This window comes from Verticillium dahliae, genomic scaffold, assembly GCF_000150675.1.
Source record: "Verticillium dahliae VdLs.17 supercont1.5 genomic scaffold, whole genome shotgun sequence".
NCBI lineage: Eukaryota > Fungi > Ascomycota > Sordariomycetes > Glomerellales > Plectosphaerellaceae > Verticillium > Verticillium dahliae.
The window spans coordinates 226,034-244,522 of NW_009276938.1; the positions used below are offsets into that span (position 1 = coordinate 226,034).

The 18,489-nt window shown below is 59.8% G+C and overlaps 7 protein-coding genes across 7 annotated transcripts; 4 read left to right on the top strand and 3 right to left on the bottom strand.

Annotated features, from left to right (window-relative positions):
• Positions 1–1,094: 1,094 nt before the first annotated feature.
• Positions 1,095–2,922, top strand: VDAG_03076 (retrograde regulation protein; the record flags this gene model as incomplete). Its single annotated transcript, XM_009656941.1, has 3 exons — positions 1,095–2,122; positions 2,188–2,664; positions 2,721–2,922. The coding sequence occupies 3 exons, from the start codon at positions 1,095–1,097 to the stop codon at positions 2,920–2,922; spliced, it is 1,707 nt and encodes a 568-aa protein (XP_009655236.1).
• A 147-nt stretch (positions 2,923–3,069) lies between these two features.
• VDAG_03077 (uncharacterized protein) lies at positions 3,070–4,913 on the bottom strand (the record flags this gene model as incomplete). Its single annotated transcript, XM_009656942.1, has 4 exons — positions 3,070–3,257; positions 3,313–3,489; positions 3,574–4,227; positions 4,289–4,913. 4 exons carry the CDS (start codon positions 4,911–4,913, stop codon positions 3,070–3,072), a joined length of 1,644 nt encoding a protein of 547 aa, XP_009655237.1.
• Positions 4,914–7,137: 2,224 nt separating this feature from the next.
• On the bottom strand, positions 7,138–8,344 carry VDAG_03078 (uncharacterized protein; the record flags this gene model as incomplete). The annotated part of the gene is made up of 5 exons (XM_009656943.1): positions 7,138–7,360; positions 7,412–7,496; positions 7,551–7,641; positions 7,699–7,810; positions 7,878–8,344. 5 exons carry the CDS (start codon positions 8,342–8,344, stop codon positions 7,138–7,140), a joined length of 978 nt encoding a protein of 325 aa, XP_009655238.1.
• Positions 8,345–9,403: 1,059 nt separating this feature from the next.
• On the top strand, positions 9,404–11,528 carry VDAG_03079 (catalase; the record flags this gene model as incomplete). The annotated part of the gene is made up of 6 exons (XM_009656944.1): positions 9,404–9,639; positions 9,712–9,768; positions 9,825–9,862; positions 9,916–9,986; positions 10,110–10,274; positions 10,332–11,528. 6 exons carry the CDS (start codon positions 9,404–9,406, stop codon positions 11,526–11,528), a joined length of 1,764 nt encoding a protein of 587 aa, XP_009655239.1.
• Positions 11,529–12,044: 516 nt separating this feature from the next.
• VDAG_03080 (MGS207 protein) lies at positions 12,045–13,474 on the top strand (the record flags this gene model as incomplete). The annotated part of the gene is made up of 3 exons (XM_009656945.1): positions 12,045–12,534; positions 12,654–13,304; positions 13,365–13,474. 3 exons carry the CDS (start codon positions 12,045–12,047, stop codon positions 13,472–13,474), a joined length of 1,251 nt encoding a protein of 416 aa, XP_009655240.1.
• A 642-nt stretch (positions 13,475–14,116) lies between these two features.
• On the top strand, positions 14,117–16,817 carry VDAG_03081 (cell cycle checkpoint protein RAD17; the record flags this gene model as incomplete). Its single annotated transcript, XM_009656946.1, has 2 exons — positions 14,117–14,404; positions 14,433–16,817. 2 exons carry the CDS (start codon positions 14,117–14,119, stop codon positions 16,815–16,817), a joined length of 2,673 nt encoding a protein of 890 aa, XP_009655241.1.
• Positions 16,818–17,082: 265 nt separating this feature from the next.
• VDAG_03082 (uncharacterized protein) lies at positions 17,083–17,772 on the bottom strand (the record flags this gene model as incomplete). The annotated part of the gene is made up of 1 exon (XM_009656947.1): positions 17,083–17,772. The coding sequence occupies one exon, from the start codon at positions 17,770–17,772 to the stop codon at positions 17,083–17,085; it is 690 nt and encodes a 229-aa protein (XP_009655242.1).
• Between the last annotated feature and the right edge of the window lie 717 nt (positions 17,773–18,489).

An 18,489-nucleotide genomic window follows, 5' to 3' on the forward strand; every position in this document is an offset into this window, starting at 1 on the left:
TTCACTCGACGCTTATGACTGTCAAACCACTGAAGTGACGTGCACCGGGCTCGAACATGTGGCAGATCCCGGTTGTCGTTTGGACAGAGACACGGTCTGAGGTTTCTGCCTGAGGCCCAGCCTGGGGAGAGATGTAATTGATGTTCGTGCAGCCGGTGCTACGAATCACACTGTCGAACCTTGCGATCTCCATCCTGGTGTGCGTTCTTCTTTGCATTTTGTCCATCACCGCATAACCGGAGCCAGTGTCACCAGTCGGACCGGCTTAGTGAGAGAGGGGTGCTGTGCGTTGGCATGGTTCGGGCGAACCTTGCGTTCTTGTGAAAGTCGGGCGGCCATTGTTCCCAGCGCCGCTGAAGATACGAGGCGCGCGTCATACGACCTGGCATTCCCTCGTGTTGTATCGATGGGCATTGAGGCAGACCGCCGGCGCTAGACTCACAGATACGGATACGCTAGTTGAGCATTCGTTCGCGTTGTTATCTACCTACCTAGGTAGGGGAAGTACGTCAAAGCATTCTGAAGATGACTGTAAGAGTCAATACATGTACTGACAGTCATTCGGGGTCCCGTCAGGACCCAAGCTTTCTTCGGTGCGCACGTTCCGCCCTGCAATCGTCCGTCTACCGACTCCAGTGTCGGGCATTTGATCCTTGGCTGAAACCCTCAATGACGCTCTTTTGCCCCGTACGGCTGCGGGACTCGGCCGAAACCCCCTTCCTCCGTGGACGCTTGACTGCCGCCCGCTGACAGTTGGTGATGTTGACGCCCCTCCGACGTCCAGGCCACCGGTTGCCATCACCGAATGTCCTTCACCATGCTGGGTCCAGCAGGCAGGCACGCAGCTCAAAGCGGGTCGTGGGCTGCACTTGCTCCACAGGCGGGAGGAATGGGCACGTCGGCCCCTCCTGCCTTGTGTTGCGCACCTCGTTGCTTTGATCGACGAATCAGAGGTTACATGTACATGGTACTCACGACACTGAGCTGAGCCACGTCACTGGAAGCTCCACAACTCTTGACATGTCCCCCACGACTTCCATCCCACAACTTGGATAGAAGTGGCAGGAAAACGAGGCGCCAAAGGCACGACAACCATGACGCATACTTCAAGTATCATTACCCTCGATAACCTCGACGATTTGCCACCATGGGTTCCCGACGCTGCGAGCCACTTGTTCGCCATTGTCGATATGGGATCAAACGGCATCAGGTTCACCATCACGGACATGACACCACCAAACTCACGCCTCCTACGTTGCATCTTTCGTGAAAGAGCCGACATTTCTCTTTACGACGCTCTCAACTCCAATGCCGATCGAGCCTCAGGCGCTGCCTTGTCCTTTCCGCTAGAGACCATCGTTCAAGTTTCCGAGACTCTCGCCCGCTTCCGCCGCATCGCCAGCTCGTATGGGGTCCCGGAAGCCAACTTTTCGGTCCTCGCCACCGAGGCCATGCGCCGCGCCGCCAATGCCGCCGATATGCTAGGTGCCATCCGGGAGTCATCGGGTCTTGACGTGCGCATTCTCGCCCCTGCCGTGGAAACTCTCTTTGGCGCCGTCATGGGTTCGCGTTCGGCCTTTGTCAACATTGATCGCGGTGGCTTGTTCCTCGACATGGGCGGCGGATCGGTGCAGATGACATGGGTCGACACCCGCCTGCCCTCGTACGAGATCGCTGCGGCCGCTGCCGGGGAAAGTATGCCTTTCGGCGCAGCGCGACTGATTCGCCTTCTCGAGGCTGAGCCTGCCGAGGTGCGGACCTCGGAGACGGGCAAGCTGCGTCAGACCATGCAGGCCGCCTTTGCGCGCCTCTGCGACACCTTTCCAGGCTGCCGAGAGCGCGCCGACAGCAGCGAGGGCCTCGATGTTTTCATGTGCGGCGGCGGTCTTCGAGGCTACGGGTGCATTCTGCAGCACTGCGATCGCATCCAGCCGTATCCCATCGCCTCTGTTGGCACCTATACCGTCACGGGTGGCTTCTTCAAGCAGACGGCCAAGATGCGCAAGGTCAATGACGAGTACGACGGCAAGATTTATGGCATGTCGAAACGCCGCCGACAGCAGTTCCCCGCCATTGCCGAGGTCGTCGAGGCTTTATCAAAGCCGTCTCAAACATCCGAACGGTGACATTCTGTGCTGGCTCGAATAGAGACGGGACCCTTTACATGAAGTTGCCCGAAAAGATCAGGGAGAGCAATCCCCTGGAAGTCTTGGCAGGGGTCGCCTCTGAGGACTTGCCTATAGCACACGCCGTTCTGGACATGCTGCGAAGTGCCGTGCCGCCTTCTGTAGAGATTGGGACAATACCCTCCATCTTCTCGCTGGGGCTAGGCTTGTTGTTCGTCCGCCAAATCTGGATGCACCAGGGCGAGGATGAGGACGCGAATGCCTCGTCCGCGCTGCACGAAGCCATCACGCGCGATCCTGGTGCTCCAGGTCTCACACACACTACTCGCTCCATCTTGGCTCTGGCGGTCTGTTCCCGTTGGGGCGCAAATCTCGGTCCCGTCGACACTGAGTTGCACCACAATCTCAAGAGGCTCCTGGGCGACATTGATGCCGAGGCCCCTTTCTGGGCCGACTACCTTGGCGCTGTAGCTGCGGTTCTGGTGGACATTGTTCCCGCGTGGCCGAGATCGCTCGATGCGATGACGACCAATATAAGGTGCGATTGTCGACCTACTGTGCAAATAGGAGGCGAATGACTGACATTTGAACCAGATTTGAGGCCACTGCAGACAAGACGAAAAAGGAACGTGACCGCATCAATCTGACGGTGTTCGTGTCGGCGGATGCAGCCAAGGGCATCGACACCGAGACTGTCAAGGAACGGTTTTCCAATGTCGGCAGGATGAAAGGCGAGAAGAAGCCCCACAAGAAGGTAAAAGTTCACATTGAGTTGATGAACCAGGACAAACCATGAGGATACCGAGACAAACCATGAGGACACCGAAAACACACTCGCAGCGTCAATACTTTCTGAAGTCATCATTATTCTCATTACATCATAATCATTACCCATGAGAAAACGCCGAAGAGAGAATCCCGTCGTCAAACTTTCTGCCTCGTATCAACCTGCCATCTCCATATCGTCCTCGTCGTCACTGCCTGGGTAGAGGTCGGGGCTGGGAATCAGCACCATTTCGACAGGGGCTCGTCCCCTTCCGCGTCGATTGCCGAGGCGCTTGACTTCAAGGTCAACGACCAGGGTCTTGAGAAGCCTGTCTAGCTCATTGGGCGAAGTCTGGATGTATTCGTCTGCCTTGAGGTTAGACGTGGAACAACAGGTACGCCAAGGGAAGGATGAACATACGGAAAGCCCCGCGCTCATGACGAGCATGCTGGAAGATATCGCCCACCTCGTGCCTCAGCGTCGACGATGGCATGTGAGTCGAGTCAAGGCACTGAATGCTGACTTTGAGGTTGCTTGCTTGGCGGTAGTGGCTGCCGTAAAATGACATGATGGCAACGTAGAGCTGCTCGGTTGCCGCTGTGCAGGCATCAAAGGCAGGGTGAACTGTGCGCAAGCGTTGTCAGCGCTGACTCTCCCACCCTGGCCAGGAGTATGACATACCATTGGCGAGCCTTCCAGCTTCCTTGAAAGTCTGGGTGAGGTCCTTGAAGGTGAAAATGAGCTGCCACAGAGCGGCCCACATGGGCGCCCTGTCCTTGGCCGGGATGCCGGACGGCTTGAGAAACTTGTCGAGCTCGTTGAAAATGTCGCGCTCGCAGGACTCGAGGGCTGACTTGACAATCTGGCGCAGCTCGGCGTGGATGAAAGGGGGCAGAGGGCTGTGGTGAGAAGTCTGAGCATGACGCCAGTACAGGGTGTCGACCCTCCAAATACGATACATGCACCTCATCTCGTGGATCTTGCGGATGAGACGGATCTGCGGCAGCGCCGTGCGGCTGGTGCCGGCCTTGATGTACTTCAAGATAAAGGTATCGATGGTGGCCTCGAAGCCATAGTGCCGGCCGGCGTGGCGCTCGGCGAGGATCTGGTGCTCGACCCACTCCACGAGCTGGCTGTGGAGCGGCACGCGGTCCCGGGGAAAGGCAATGACCTCGGCGCCGTTGCTCAGGCTGTGACACTTGCGGAAGACAGTCTTGAGGGTGGGCGACTGCAGATCGATGTCCGAGAAGCTGAGGAACACTTCCCTGAAGCCTTCGCCCGGGGCACACTTGGTCCTCAGGAGGGCCTGCTCCTGGTTGTACCTCAGGCCGGTGTCTGACTCTCACGTAAGTACTTGTTCTCCTGACAGAAGTGGGGGCATGTCCAATTGACTTACACCGCACAAAGGTTGTGTGCTTGGCGAGATCGGAAAGCGTCTTGCGCAGACAGGTCCTCTGGCACAGGGGAACGCCGTACTTGCCCTGGCAGGAGACGCACACCGTCTCGTCGGAGCACTTGAGTTTCTCGATACGGCACTTGATGCAGGCGCCGAGCTTGCGCACGCGGGCCGTCTCGGCTGGGTTCTTGACGTGGCGGGCGGCAGGGCTGCTCGGGCGACGGCTCCTCTTCTTGCGGCCGGACAGGCTCAGGGTCGAGTGCCGGGGCAGGTCCTGCGAGGGGTCGGCCTGGGGCCAGATGAGGTGCCCGTCGTGGCGGCGGGCGTCGGCGAGGGTCTTCTGGGTCGTCCCCTGGACCACGGCCTGCTGCTGATGGGGCTCCTCGGGGTCAATGTCCATGTCATAGGAGTCGGAGATGACGGAGGGCGAGGTGGCCGTGTCGTAGGCAGGGCCCGGGGTCAGCACGGAGGACGACTCGGAGCGGGAGCCGGCGTCATCGGAGCCGTCGCCGTAGTAGGCTGCCAGGTCAAAGTAGGCGTTGACGGGGTCCTCTTCTGAGACCAGCAGACGCCTCCCACGGGGGAGGGTCTGGAGGAGGGATCCAATCTCATGGGCGAGTGCCATGGTTCCGGGGTCCAAGTCAGGCGGAAGAGGGAAGGGGGGAGGGCAGGTGCTTGGATGACAGGGGCAAGCCGTTCTGGCAAAAGGGGAGGGATAGAGCAAAGGGGTCTGTCTGTATGGGCGAAGGGCTTCAGGAGGCTCTCTCTCGGACGACTCTCTTCTCGTGCTTTCACCGAGAAAATAAAAAGGAGGAGGACGAGGAGCAGGAGGGAGATGGTGAGCTTTTGTTCAGAGATGAAGCTGCGTAGTGCTTTCGATCGAAGGAGAAGAGAGTATATTGAACTGCCTTTTAGTCTACGCCATTGCGCACCCCTCCACCCCTTCCCCTCTGGCTCTCAAGCCGTGGTCCTGGTCGTTGTCGTCCATTTCTTTGGTGTTAGTTGATGCCGATGCCAGATTCGGACTGGTCCAGCCAATGGGCGTTGTCGATCGAGTTGGCACTGTACGAGGGCCCAATCAATGAGGAAGCGCTGCTTCACCGAAAAGTGTCTCGTTGCATTTGACTTTTGGGGCCCGCGACCCCACGGCCAGAACGGCGGCCCATCTCATCTGCTGCGGCGACGACCGTCGGCGTGTGTATGAGAGAGAGAGGGGACCTCACTCTTGGGAGGAGCAGTTGTCAGAGTGCTTGTGTGACTTGCGGTGGATCTTGGTCTCTTTTCGAAAGGGAAAGGAGGACAGTCGAATTGAGAGTTGGTCGCACAACGCCGCGGCTTCAAGACACGCCTGGCTCGCGTGGTGTAACCTGCCTGTCAGTCAAGGTCCCATCGTGGACATCTGTGGACACCGCGAGGGAGGCGTGCGACCATCGGGTTGCTGCAGGGCAATGCCAGAGGCAGCGGAAACCTCCCAGCTCCTATCCTTGAATAAAAAATAAGAGGAGCCAAAGAGTGCCCTGTCTTGCGTGAAACAAAGGGCCTCGGCATCAGGGACTGGGGGGGCGCCTGGGAAGCCGAAAAGTTCGATCGGGACAGGTATCAAAAGGGAAGGGTAGAGAGACGACAACAAATTTCAATCGACGCTTTTCGTCATTTTGTCCATGGGCAGCAGTCTCTTGTCCTTCTTAAAATAAAGGATCCCAAAGGATTTTTCCTCCCCAGCCAGCCCGAGAACCCCCCACCACCATTCGGCACCACCACCACTAACCCCCCCTTCCTTGCCTTGCCCCCTGTCCGTGGGAGGCCCCCCCCCCCCCCCTGATGACCTCGTCCGTTCCTCTGCCTGCAGTGCCGATGTGATCCAAAGGAGACCCAGCAGCCCGGAGCGCGCGGCGTTTCTGCGCGGCTTCTGCCGAGCCGGGGCAGGGGGGTGCGAGGCTCGTCCACGTATGACCCGGCGGCGAAGAGATGGCAGCAACGCGAGAACGGGCTTCCCTCCCTTGCTGCGGTAAGGTACCTATACGAGCGATTCGGGGAGGGAACATGTGATGCTGGCTGGTCAGTGCTGGGCATGGAGATGACGGGTGGTTGGTGATGGTCCCGGCTGTCTGGTTCGTGCGCCAGGGGGGAGGAGTGGTACCAGGGGCTTGGGACCGAGTGGCCGTGCTATGTGGGTTTTCCACCTTGTTCCTTTTTTTCCCCCCTTTCCTTCTTTATTTCCTTTGTTGGTGCGTGTGGATGCTTGGGGGTGTGTTCCTTTGGTCTTCCTGGGATTTTTCGCGATGCTGCTTGTATCGTCCTGGTGTACTTGTCTCGACTGTTTGGTCGGCGGAATTGGTGCCGGCTGGTGCCGACGGCGGCGGCTGGCTTACTTTTATGCACAAATGACATGACAGTGATGGAGATGTCATTGAATTCGTGATGGCTGCGAAATGTTGATGAATACCATGGAGAGACACGCTCGTCCGTTGATTTTTAAGTTGCCAAATATTTTATATCACTGGTTTCTGGCCACTTATCCAGAGTATATCCGTCTGACCGTCGAACGGCAGTGTAAGTCGATGTTTCCAACAAGATCCATCATGTCACTAAGGTAGTGTCACTAGCATTGGCTACTTGTGTTACTCCCAACAGCAGTCACCAGCTTGGCGTTTTAGCTCAAGTAAAATAAATCTGTTTCACTCATGGTTACATTCTGGCAGAGCACACTACCAAAGTCTTCACGCTCTTTCGCCAGTCTTATAGCGACTCGGCACTCTTCTCATCAACACAGGGCATTGCCGTTGCATAGACTTGTCAACTAACACCCCAACCATGAAACCTGCCCCCAGCTGCCGCCTCGTGGCTCCTCAGTGACTCCGCTTCACACGCTTGGCCGTCTTGAACTCCCCCGAGTACATCTTGAAGAATTCAGTCGGCTCGGTGGGGTGGGTTCCCGTGACGTCGTGGAACGCCGTCGTGCTGATATAGTTTGTCTTGCCCTCTCGCACGAGGCTGTAGTATTCGAGTATGTACTGCTGTTCGGCGTTGTCGCTCTCAGACTGGGCTCGCAGCACCTTTTTGGCTTCGGCTCTACTACGCTGTTACCAACTCAGCATTCCAACCACGCAAGGCCGCACTTACTGGGAGATGTTCTCAAATTCAATCTGCGTCCCGAGAGCCTCGGAAGCTGCCGTGGCCAGCTCCTTACCGGCGCAGAGCATGGGACCTGCGCGCATGGGTGAGTATGACTGCGCCTGAAGACGTCGACCTCGGTGCTTACCCGTGACAACCATCATCTGCCCACGATGCTTGTCGTCGAACCCGTGCTCGCCCTTGCCGCTGAGCACATGAGCGGCAACATTGGCAACATCCTATCATCACGTCAGCCAAATCTGGAGACTACTTGCCAAACCGATCAAAACACCTACACCCAGAGCCACGGGGGCGAACTTGTGGTTCTCGCCAATGGGCAGCGGGAGTATGCCCTCACTCTGCGCCTGCGGAGCGTAGAGCAAGAGATTCTCCGCGTAAAAACCAGCCCTGCACCAGCCGTCAGCAGACATTGCGGCCCCCAACACACAGAGCACGCAGCCTCTCACAACCTCACCTAATGACAACAGGCGAGTGGCCCAGCTGGGCAGACGAATCGCCCTTGTTGGCGAGCACCAGGCTCTCGAGCTCAATGAACTCGCGCAGCCTCGGCTGCCTCTTCTCGTCGGCATAGTCGCAGCCGACCGAGCTGATGAGGCACACGTTGGCGACGCCGGCCTTGCGCGCGGCGCGGGTCAGCTCGGCGGCAATGTCGACCTTGGTGTCGTTCGCCGGCGGGATGAGGCACAGCGTGTCGCAGCCCGTCTTCTGGAGCGTCTGCACGACGGTGCGCTCGCGGCCGGGCTTGTGGTGCGCGACCGTGGCGCCGAGCGATTCGAGCGCCTTGACGCGGTCCGAGGTCGGGTCCATGGTGAGGGCCGTCACCGAGTCGACTTTGCGCGAAAAGGGGTGCTTGAGCAGGAGCTCGGCGATGAGGAAGCCGGTTTGGCCCTCGGCGGCTGTGATGCAGACGTTGCGTGCCATGGTGGGAGTTGACGATACGGCGAATGCCTACTGGGTGATGTTTGGTGAGCCTTGTGAGTGTAGTGCTATGTTGTCAAGAGGTGGTATAGAATGCGCACTTTCGTGTGCAGTGGCTGTTATTCATAGTATACGGAGGTAGCAGGCCTCCAGGCCAAGACAGTTCACAGATCATCGGTGATGCCATGATTCGGCTGTTTGCTCGTCCACTGCTCAACGGCGCCCATGCGCAGTGCCGCTGAACTCATTCTGGCGTCATGAGAAAGAGACGGGACAGCCACCTACGACAGGCCACCCGTCATGTATAAACCCTCCTTTGGATCTCAAGTCCCGATTCTCAAGTCATAGGCCTATCGCGTACCCAGCAATCCATGCCTCGCGGCCGTGTGCAGACAGCACGGCATGCTGCACCAGGTACGCCCAGGCCAGGACTATTTCGACCGGGCCACGGTCATTGGTCTACATGCCTTCACAAGTGAGAAGGACCAGAGAGCCTCGTGGGAGCAATTGAAGCGTCGGAGCAAATCAGGAACGAGTGCAACCCCGGCCCGGAAACGATTGGATCGGCAGCCAGCCGGACCACAGTCCAGACCGCCACCGCCGGACTAGCGAAACATGTCCGGGCCATCGCCTCCGAGCTGTCAGACGTAGACTCGGCTAGCCAAGAATCTTTACCCCGCGTATCCAGCAGCCGGCAACCAATGGCACCAACGACGTTACCAGACCGGAGCATTACCGCGGCCGAGCTGTTGAGGCTATCGCCCAGCGCAGGCCCCCTCGTGTCATCACCAGCACATCACCATCAGCGGCATTCGCGCACCCCAAGCCGGCGTGCAGCTGGACAATGTGACCTTGCAGCTCGTCTCGGCTCGGAGGAGTTGTCATGACGCCAAGCCACCAGAAATCTTTCTACCACCCGTCTCGGACGAACGAGGAGTGAAGATGAGGCTATAAAAGTTCGGGCGCGGAGCCTACCCCGGACGGCCATGCTTCTTCGTTCTCGATATACCCCAAGCGCTTTTCTCCTGTCTAGTCCGTCTCTCACGTGCCCCAACGCCCATCATGAACGTCAACTCAAACCAGGTCGATCCGGCCCAGCACCCCCTCCGCGCCACGGCCATGGCCATCGGCAGCCAGGTCACGGGCGAAAGGCGGGCCCCGCGCGTGAGCCACATGCAGAGCGCCAACGAGGGGCCTGCCGACATTATCGGCAAGGTGTCTGGGGCGGTGCCTGGCGGCAAGCGCGAGGACGATGGCGCGTACTTTACGAATAATGAGGGCCACCCTCTGCCTGATCCGTGAGTTTCGTGGGCCTCAGAGCTACTGATGTCGTGGACTGTTGTCGTGGAAGCGTACTGACGGGCTGGTAGTGCTCATAGCAAGACGGTGGGTGGTATTCCGGTTGCCAGCGACATTCATCTTTTCCAGTAAGACATGTTTGACAGGGGTGGAAATGTAATTTATGCTCATCTTGGACGTACAGGAAGCAGCAGACCTTCAACCGGTCGAAGAACCTTGAGCGTATGTAGCGACCCGATTCAGAGGAGCGAGTACGTTGGCACTAAAGAGTATAGGCATGGTTCACCCGTGTGGCTCCGGGGCTTTTGGGTTTTTTGAATGCACCCACGATGTGACCGACTTGACGGTGAGTTGGTGTCCTTTCCTTGAAGACTGGAATAGTGAAGACTGGAATAGTGAAGACTGGAATAGTGAAGACTGGAATAGTGAAGACTGGAATAGTGAAGACTGGAATACTGACGACGCGCAGAAAGCAGACTTCCTCTCCTCCGTGGGCGAGAAGACTCCCGCGTTCGTCCGTTTCTCTACCGTCACCTTTGGTCGAGAGTTCCCCGACGAGGGCCGCAATCCTCGCGGCTTCGCCATCAAGCTGTACACGATGGAGGGCAACCAGGACATTGTCGGGCTCAACTTTGTAAACGGCAACCCCCATGACTTTTCAGAGACGTGAAAACCAGCTGATCAAGGGCAGCCCGTATTCTTCTGCCGTGACCCGCTCCAGGGCCCTGATGTCATCCGCTCGCAGAGCCGCAACCCGACCAACTTTCTGCTCGACTTTGACGCGCTCTTCGACCTGCTCGCCAACACGCCCGAATCGAACCACGCCGGCCTCATGTTCTTCAGCGACCACGGCACGCCGCAGGGCTGGCGCTTCAACCACGGCTACGGCTGCCACGCATTCAAGTGGGTGAACAAGGAGGGCAGGTTTGTCTACGTCAAGTACCACTTCATCGCCAAGCACGGGCAGAAGCAGTTCACCGACGGCGAGGCCGTGCAGATGTGCGGCGAGGACCCGGACTACTCGAAGCGAGATCTCTGGACGGCGATTGAAAAGGGCGAGGCGATTGAGTGGACGGCGCACGTGCAGGTGATGCAGCCCGAGGAGGCCGACGCCGACAAGCTCGGGTTCGACCCCTTTGACGTGACCAAGGTGTGGCCGCGCGGCCGGTTCCCGATGCGGCCGTACGGGCGCCTCGTGCTCAACAAGAACCCGGAGGACTTCCACCGCGACGTCGAGCAGGCGGCCTTCTCGCCGGGCAGCATGGTGCCGGGGATCGAGGACGCGCCGGACCCGCTGCTGCAGTTCCGCATGTTCTTCTACCGCGACGCGCAGTACCACCGCATCGGCGTCAACCTGCACCAGATCCCCGTCAACTGCCCGTTCATGGCGCAGTCGTACGCGCCGCTCAACTTTGACGGCGCCCTGCGGGCCGACGCCAACCACGCCGGCAACAAGCAGTACGCGCCCAACAGCTTCGCGCACAAGTTCCGGCCCGACGCGGCCGAGGCGCCGTACGCCGTCGGCGACAGCATCGTCAGCCGCCGCAGCCACTTTTGGCACGAGGGCAAGCGCAACGACTACGACCAGGCGACGGCCCTCTGGACCAGGGTCATGTCGCCGCAGGCGAGGCAGAACACGTGCCACAACACGGCCAAGTACCTCGGCCTCGTGCAGTACCCGGAGATCCAGGCCAAGTACCTCGCGCAGCTTTACAACATCTCGCCCGACTATGCGCAGGGCGTGTTTGATCGCCTGAGGGAGCACGCGTTCTCCATGGACGAGGTCAAGGCCAAGGCCGAGGATGCGCACACGTGGTACCGGGAGAAGAAGTTTTTGCCCTCGCACGAGAGCAAGCTCGCGGGGTATCCTGTTTCTGGATACAATTAGGAGTTGTGTGAAGTGACGAGTGTTCTCATTGTAGGCTCATCAATTGATTACCTTACCCAGGTGCTTCGCCTTGCGGTATCTTGTCTCAGTCAAGGCCGGCATCATGAAATCCGAACAACGGAGATGTTATAGTGGGTCCCGGCGGTGATGGACGGAGCTGCTCCGGCCGGGTGGGTCCCGGTGCCCTGTACCAAGTATCTGTGCCAGTAGTACCTAGTACCCGTACCATGACAAGGTCAGGTACCGTAACCCACTCCAAGCATAGATGGTGCCCCACTGAATGACCCCGCGGCCACTGCCTAGCGAGGCTGCCCACTGCAGCCCACTAAAACGTCACGACCTAGGCTTGCCAGGACCCTAGTGAGAGTTTCAGCGCCCCAACATTCTGGACCCTCCTCTCTGCTCTGACCTCTTCCGTTGGGCCTCTCATCGCCATCCCACGCACGCTGCCGAGCACGCATCGCGACATCTCCATCTCAAGGGAGCCGCAGTGACCGACATTTGCAAACACTCATCATGTCCTTCCTCGCCCACGTGCCCCTCCTCGGCCGCCTCGTCGCTGGCGCCGACGATGCCCCTCAGGCCATCGACCTGCCGCCCGTCGAGGTGCACAACGTCGAGACAGACGCCGAGAAGCGAGCGCGGTGCCTCAAGCACCTCATCAAGGCCAACCACGTCAACCACGCCATCGTCTACCACAACCTGCAGTTCGACAACCACGCCGCCCACATTCTCTGCTCGGCGTACCTCCTCGGCGCCTCGGAGAACCAGCTGCACAGCCTGTACGAGACGGTCTCGAAGGAGCTCGAGCCGTGGCAGGACTCCCCGGCCGAGGTCATCGAGGAGGACTGGCAGGACTTTCTCGGCGACAAGCGGTACCAGCGCGCCTATGTCGATTTCTTTGAAGACGGCCTCGCCCTGCAGTTCAACTATGACTGGAAGACGGTCGTGGCGCACTATCTGCTCAAGGGGGACCAGCCCCTGGTCCACGGGCTCATCGGCGGGCGTACGTCACTCGCTTCTTCTCTCTCTCTCTCTCTCTCTCTCCCTCTCTCTCCCTCTCTTCTCATGTTTAATTTGTGTTGATTGTTTCGGATGTCGTTCCTCGTCCACTGACAAAGACAGTCGGCCACCCCCTCATCCACCTGGGCTATGCCTACGAGATGAACGCCAAGGAGATCGCCATCGAGGCCCTCGCCCTCTCGTGCGTCCAGTACAACTACCTTCACAAGTACCTGGACGAACAAAAGTACACGAGGCCGGCGCCCTTCTCATCAACCTCGCCCGTCGACATCCTCGACAGGATGGCCAGCGACGCGCGCTTCGACGGCCTCTTCGCGACGCCGGGCTTCGACAACATCGACCTCCTCTTCGGCAAGCACGAGGACCTCGTGCTCGAGTACTGGAACGCCTGGGCCGTGGCCGCCGACGACGCCAGCGAGGACCCCGTCCGGCCGTTCCAACAGTCGCAGGAGGCGGCCGTCGCGCTGCTCGTGGCGACGGTGAAGCCCGGCACGCACGCCTACAACTTCTTCACGGTGCACCTGCTGACGACGAGCCACGCCGTGCGCATCCTGCTGCCGGTGCTGCCGGCCAGGTTCCACGTGGCCCTCGTGCGCGAGTGGTGGCTGTTGGCCGTGGCCGTGTATGCCGCCATGGGCCGGCCGCGCATCGACGAGGATAATGTGCAGCCCGTGCCGCAGGGCCGGGGGTGGGCGCATGTCGAGCACGAGGCGCTGCACTCGCGGCACGCGTCCGATGCGCATTATGTCAAAGGTATGCTCTGGTGCTCTGGGCGTGTTGTGTGTGTGGGACACGGGTACTGACGCGAGACAGCGATCCGGGCCATCAAGGAGGCGGCGAGGACGTGGGGTGACGTGCATGAGAGGTATCTCGCGGCGGCTGTGACATTTGTCGATGGGTTTGAGGGGTGGGTGTTTGATTAATGGTGATGCCATGAATGGGATTTGGGTGAGTTGCGAGGGAGATTGTAAGCAATGCTGGTCTGAAGAGCACAATGGTATAACTGGAAAGGAACGTCGCGGGCTATGGAGGCATTTGAGACGATTGTACATGATGAGTTTATTGATTTGGGAAATGCTTCCATCTTGAATACCATGAGCATCCGCTCGTCCTTGGTGATTGTGGCATGGAAAGCCCACCGTAGCGACGATACCAAGCTCACGGCACATCCCAGGGACCGATCTCGTGGGTGGCACCCCAGAAATACAGCGCCCACACCCCTGGAGACACAGCAGCCCCCTGGAGACGCAGCAGCCCCCTGGAGACGCAGCAGCCCCCTGGAGACACAGCAGCCCCCTGGAGACACAGCAGCCCCCTGGAGACACAGCAGCCCCCCGGAGAGACAGCAGCAGGGCGCCCCACCCACGACCAGTAGCACGGTGAGATCATCTCGGGCTGCTTCTGCCTGCCCTCAGCCTTGCCATCCTCCGACCTACGCCTCCGAATCGCTTCTCCTGCCACCATCCTCGCATCGCCAAGCCTGCCGTACCATGCTCGACTCCATGTCTCAACCACGAACCTAATCAGTGCCGCTTGCTGCGACCGATCAACTCCCAGCGTCCGCAATGGCTCCGCCCCCAAAGCGCCGGAAGAAGAATGTCGAATCAGACGACGACTACCATCACGACCCCGACCACGACAACAACCACGACAACAACCACGGCAACAAACAAGACCATGGCCGACCTCAGCACACCAACACGCTGCTCAACTTTCTCACTTCATCACCCACGAAACCCTCCTCCGCCCGCCCGACACCTTCCCCCGAGCCCTACGAAACCGAAGACAGGCACCTCCAGAAATGGCCTGAAGCACGACACGAGAAGTCCCAGCACCAGCCCCGTGAAGCCCAGGTCACGAGCCCCCAAGCGAACCTCCAAGACGGAAGAGAAGGGCAGGTCCGGCGACCTGCTGGCCCTCTTCTCGAGGCAGGCACAAAAGGCCCCGCCCCCATCGAAACCCGCGCCGCCCCTCATCCTCGACGACGACATTGTCAGCGATCCCATATCCGAAGATGACGTGGTGCCCAAAGCAGGCAGCGCGAGCTTCGTCGGCTTGAACGCGAGGAAACGCTCGCGAGACGGCACGTCGTCGACGACGACGACAGCTACCACAACAACAACTGGTGGTCTGGCCTCGAGCAGCCAGAAATTCCTCCGACCGCCGAGGCCGAGCCGCCCCGCGGCTCTCGACGATGACCTGAGGCCGTGGTCCGAGCGATTCGGCCCCGTGTCCCTCGACGAGCTGGCCGTGCACAAGAAAAAGGTGGTCGATGTGCGGCGGTGGCTGGAGGATGTGCTGGCTGGGCGCCTGCGGCAGCGCGTGCTGCTGCTCAAGGGCGCGGCTGGTGCTGGCAAGACGACGACGATGCGCCTGCTGGCGCGGGAGCTGGGCTGCGAGCTCCTGGAGTGGAGGAATCCCACGGGGCCGACGAGCGGCGGCCTCGGCTTCCAGTCGGCGTCGGCCCAGTTTCAGGAGTTTCTCGGCCGCGGCGGCAAGTTTGGCCAGCTCGAGATGGATGGGGGTGCTGGCGGCTCGGACTCGTCGACGCAGGCCCTGGACAAGGGCACACGGCGCATCATTCTGGTCGAGGAGTTCCCCAACACGTTTGCGCGCTCCTCGACGGCTCTGACATCGTTCAGAAATGCCCTGCTGGCGTACCTCGCCGCGAACACGCCGTCCCTGTCGGCCTTTGGACGACCGTCACAAAACGCCACCATTACACCCGTGGTCATGGTCATATCGGAGACCCTGTTGACGACGACGTCGGCGTCGGCAGACAGCTTCACAGCCCATCGCTTGCTGGGCCCGGAAATCCTCCGCCACCCAGGGGTCGGCGTGATAGAGTTCAACGCGATAGCGCCGTCAATCCTTGCCAAAGCTCTCGAGCTGGTCGTCACCAAGGAGGCTAGGACATCGGGACGGAAACGCACCCCGGGACCTCTTGTCCTCAAGCGTCTCGGCGAGATTGGCGACATTCGCAGCGCCATCTCCTCCCTGGAGTTTCTCTGCCTCAAGGGCGACCAGGAAGCCGACTGGGGCGCCAAGGTTGCCTTTACGAAAGCCAAGAGAGGCTCGAAGGAATTGCTTGCCATGACCAAAGGAGAAGAGGAGAGCCTCGAGCTCATCTCACAGCGAGAAGCCAGTCTCGGCATCTTCCACGCCGTCGGCAAGGTGGTCTACAACAAGAGGGACGAGCTGCCACCCAAAAACGACACGGTCGAAATCCTACCGAGCCATCTAACACACTACGCCCGTCCCAAACGCTCGCAGGTTTCCGTCGACGCTCTCATCGACGAGACGGGCACCGACACGCACACCTTTGTGTCGGCGCTTCACGAAAATTACCTCTACTCGTGCGAAAGCCCGAGCCCTCTCGACCCCGACTCGTCTCTCGACCACGTCAACGGCTGCCTCGAGTATCTTTCTCTCAGCGATCTCCTCAGCCCCTCCTGGGACATTTTCTTCGGCGGTCGGGGCCCCTCAGGCGGCTACGGTGGCAAGGACTCGAGCAGCCATGTTCTGCGTCAAGACGAGATGACCTTCCAGGTCGCCGTGCGCGGCATGTTGTTCTCGCTGCCGTCGCCCGTCAAACGCAAGACGCCTCCCGGCGTCAGGGGCAGCGACGCTTTCAAGATGTTCTACCCGACGAGCATCAAGCTGTGGCGCACCAAGGAGGAGTTTGAGGGCCTCGTGGATGTGTGGTCGACAAGGCTGCTCAAGGGCGAGGAGAGCGTCGCGCGGAAGGACCTCACACAAGGCGCTGCAGCATTCCGAAAGCCCAAGGCCGCAGCGTCGACGGCAGGCGCAGCGAGCTGGGTCGCCACACACCAGGCCAAGGGCGCTGGCGGATCGGCCTCGCACGCCAGTTCCGGCGCCGCAGACGCACACGAGGCGCCGCCTCTGCTGTCGCTCGGGAGCGCCGCGCGCAGGGAGATGCTGCTCGAGCGGCTGCCCTACATGGCGCAGATTGCACGCGGTCGCAGGGGGGGCCTGCACTCGATCAAGCTGCGGGACATTGAAAAGGTCGTGTCGTTCCAGGGCATCGGCGCGCAGCGGGCGGGCGAGGACGTCGAGTCCGGCGACGAGGCGGCCGAGGCCGACGGCGGGCCGATGAGCGGCGAGGCGTGGGCGACGGATAAGCCGTCCGAGGAGGCGTCGCCGCGGAAGAAGGCGGCGCGGATCCGCACCGTGAGCGACGTCTCTGTTTCGGGCTTGGGCGTTTCGGGGCTGGTGTTGAGTGATGATGATATCGAGGATTACTAGGCCGGGGGCCGGCATGGCGTTGTGTCTGTACGGCGTGTTGCGAGCTCATGGCCTCGCTGAATTGAGCGGCATGTTCATGTCAGAGGCCTTTACGGTGATGATCAACTTGCAAAGCAGCATTCCATGACTTGTTCGGCGGTCAGATTAAGCACGCCAAATCAAAGACCACACCCAGGTGGCAACCGAAGACCGGAAGCACTGGGTTAGGTAGATCAGCAAGACTATCGAAACCTCCGCCGCTGTTCCCTCGTCTTCCCTCCTCCCACTAGCACAGCTTCCGCCGGCCAAAGAACCGCGACGTGTCGCCCACGGGCAGCTCAAAGGGGAACACGTCCCGACAGAGCTCGTAGCCAACCATGTAGAACCCCGACGCGGCGGCCACGGCGCTGGCGGCCGTGTCGCCGTCGGCCATGGCGAAGTGGGCGGCGCAGTTGAACAGGAAGGAGAACTCGAGGCCTGCGAAGATGATGATGTTGGGGACGTTTCCGGGGGATTTCCGCGTCAGCTGCTTTATGCCATTTTTTCCGGGAGAGGGGGGGTTTGGCGGACGTACATGGCCAGAGAGGCGAGCAGGAAGAAGGAGTTGAGTATGCACCAGACTGGATCCGTCAGCTTCCGCTCCGCTGCAATACCGTGTCATGATCATGGCCGTGTCCTCACCGAGCAGGTACAAGCCAACGGCGTTGTAGTATTCCGCCGTGTACCCGCCATAGGCCTCGATGATGCCCATCCCAGGCATGCGGAGCACTCCATATCCCGCGTAGTAGAGCCCTGTTGCCATGCTCCGATCAGCAGCTGACACACCGACCTGACACAGACTGGGCTCCTCACCAAACGACGACAGCACCGTGTACCCAAACGTGTTGCCCCGGACCATCTCCCACTGCGCCGACACAAGCAGGCCGACGCCGGCGATGAAGCAGAGGTTCCCGACGAACACGGTCGCGTTGGCCATTCGAGCGTTCGGGTGGACCGCCGGGCGGGTCTGTCGTTTTCGTCTGTAGGCAGAATTCACGCAAGCGCGTGGCGGGTTTCGTCGAGGCTCTGTGTCTCGGGAGCCTCGGCGAGTCCATGTCTGGAGCGATCGGGGGGGTTCGGGCATTCGCAAGGCCGTATGAATGCCACCTGGAACTGCCCCTTTGCGTTGCCGGAGATCTCAAAGTGTATTGTGCGTCACATCACGATATCGATCGCCACCCATTTCAACAGGTGTCGTGCGCATGCAGAGGCGAAAATCCGAAAGTCGGCGTAGACGGCTGCTTGGCTTCGCACCTCGGAGTTGGCCTGCATTTTTGACATTGACCTTCGTACTAGGACTGGCTACATGTGAGCACTGCTGGGGTCAGTTTATACCAGAGTTGGATGTCTTGCGTTGCTGAGTCTTCAAATAGTCAAGGCCCTGGATAGTCTGAGACAGTATACGTCAGCGGGCGCTTCGAAGGCCATGAGCTCAGATGTGCTTCCATGCTATTAGTCTTTATCGACGGCAATGCGACATTGAGGGAACTTGTAAGATCTGCTGACGACTGCACTCTCATACTAACGTTGGGCTGCCCTCTTACAGTTGCAAGTCACACAAGAAAGCAAAGCTCATGTCGAAACTGACCTCCCGTCAACGAAGCCCTAGTTAGCCTGCCGCTTGACCAGTCACATTACATGGTGGCACGAGTCA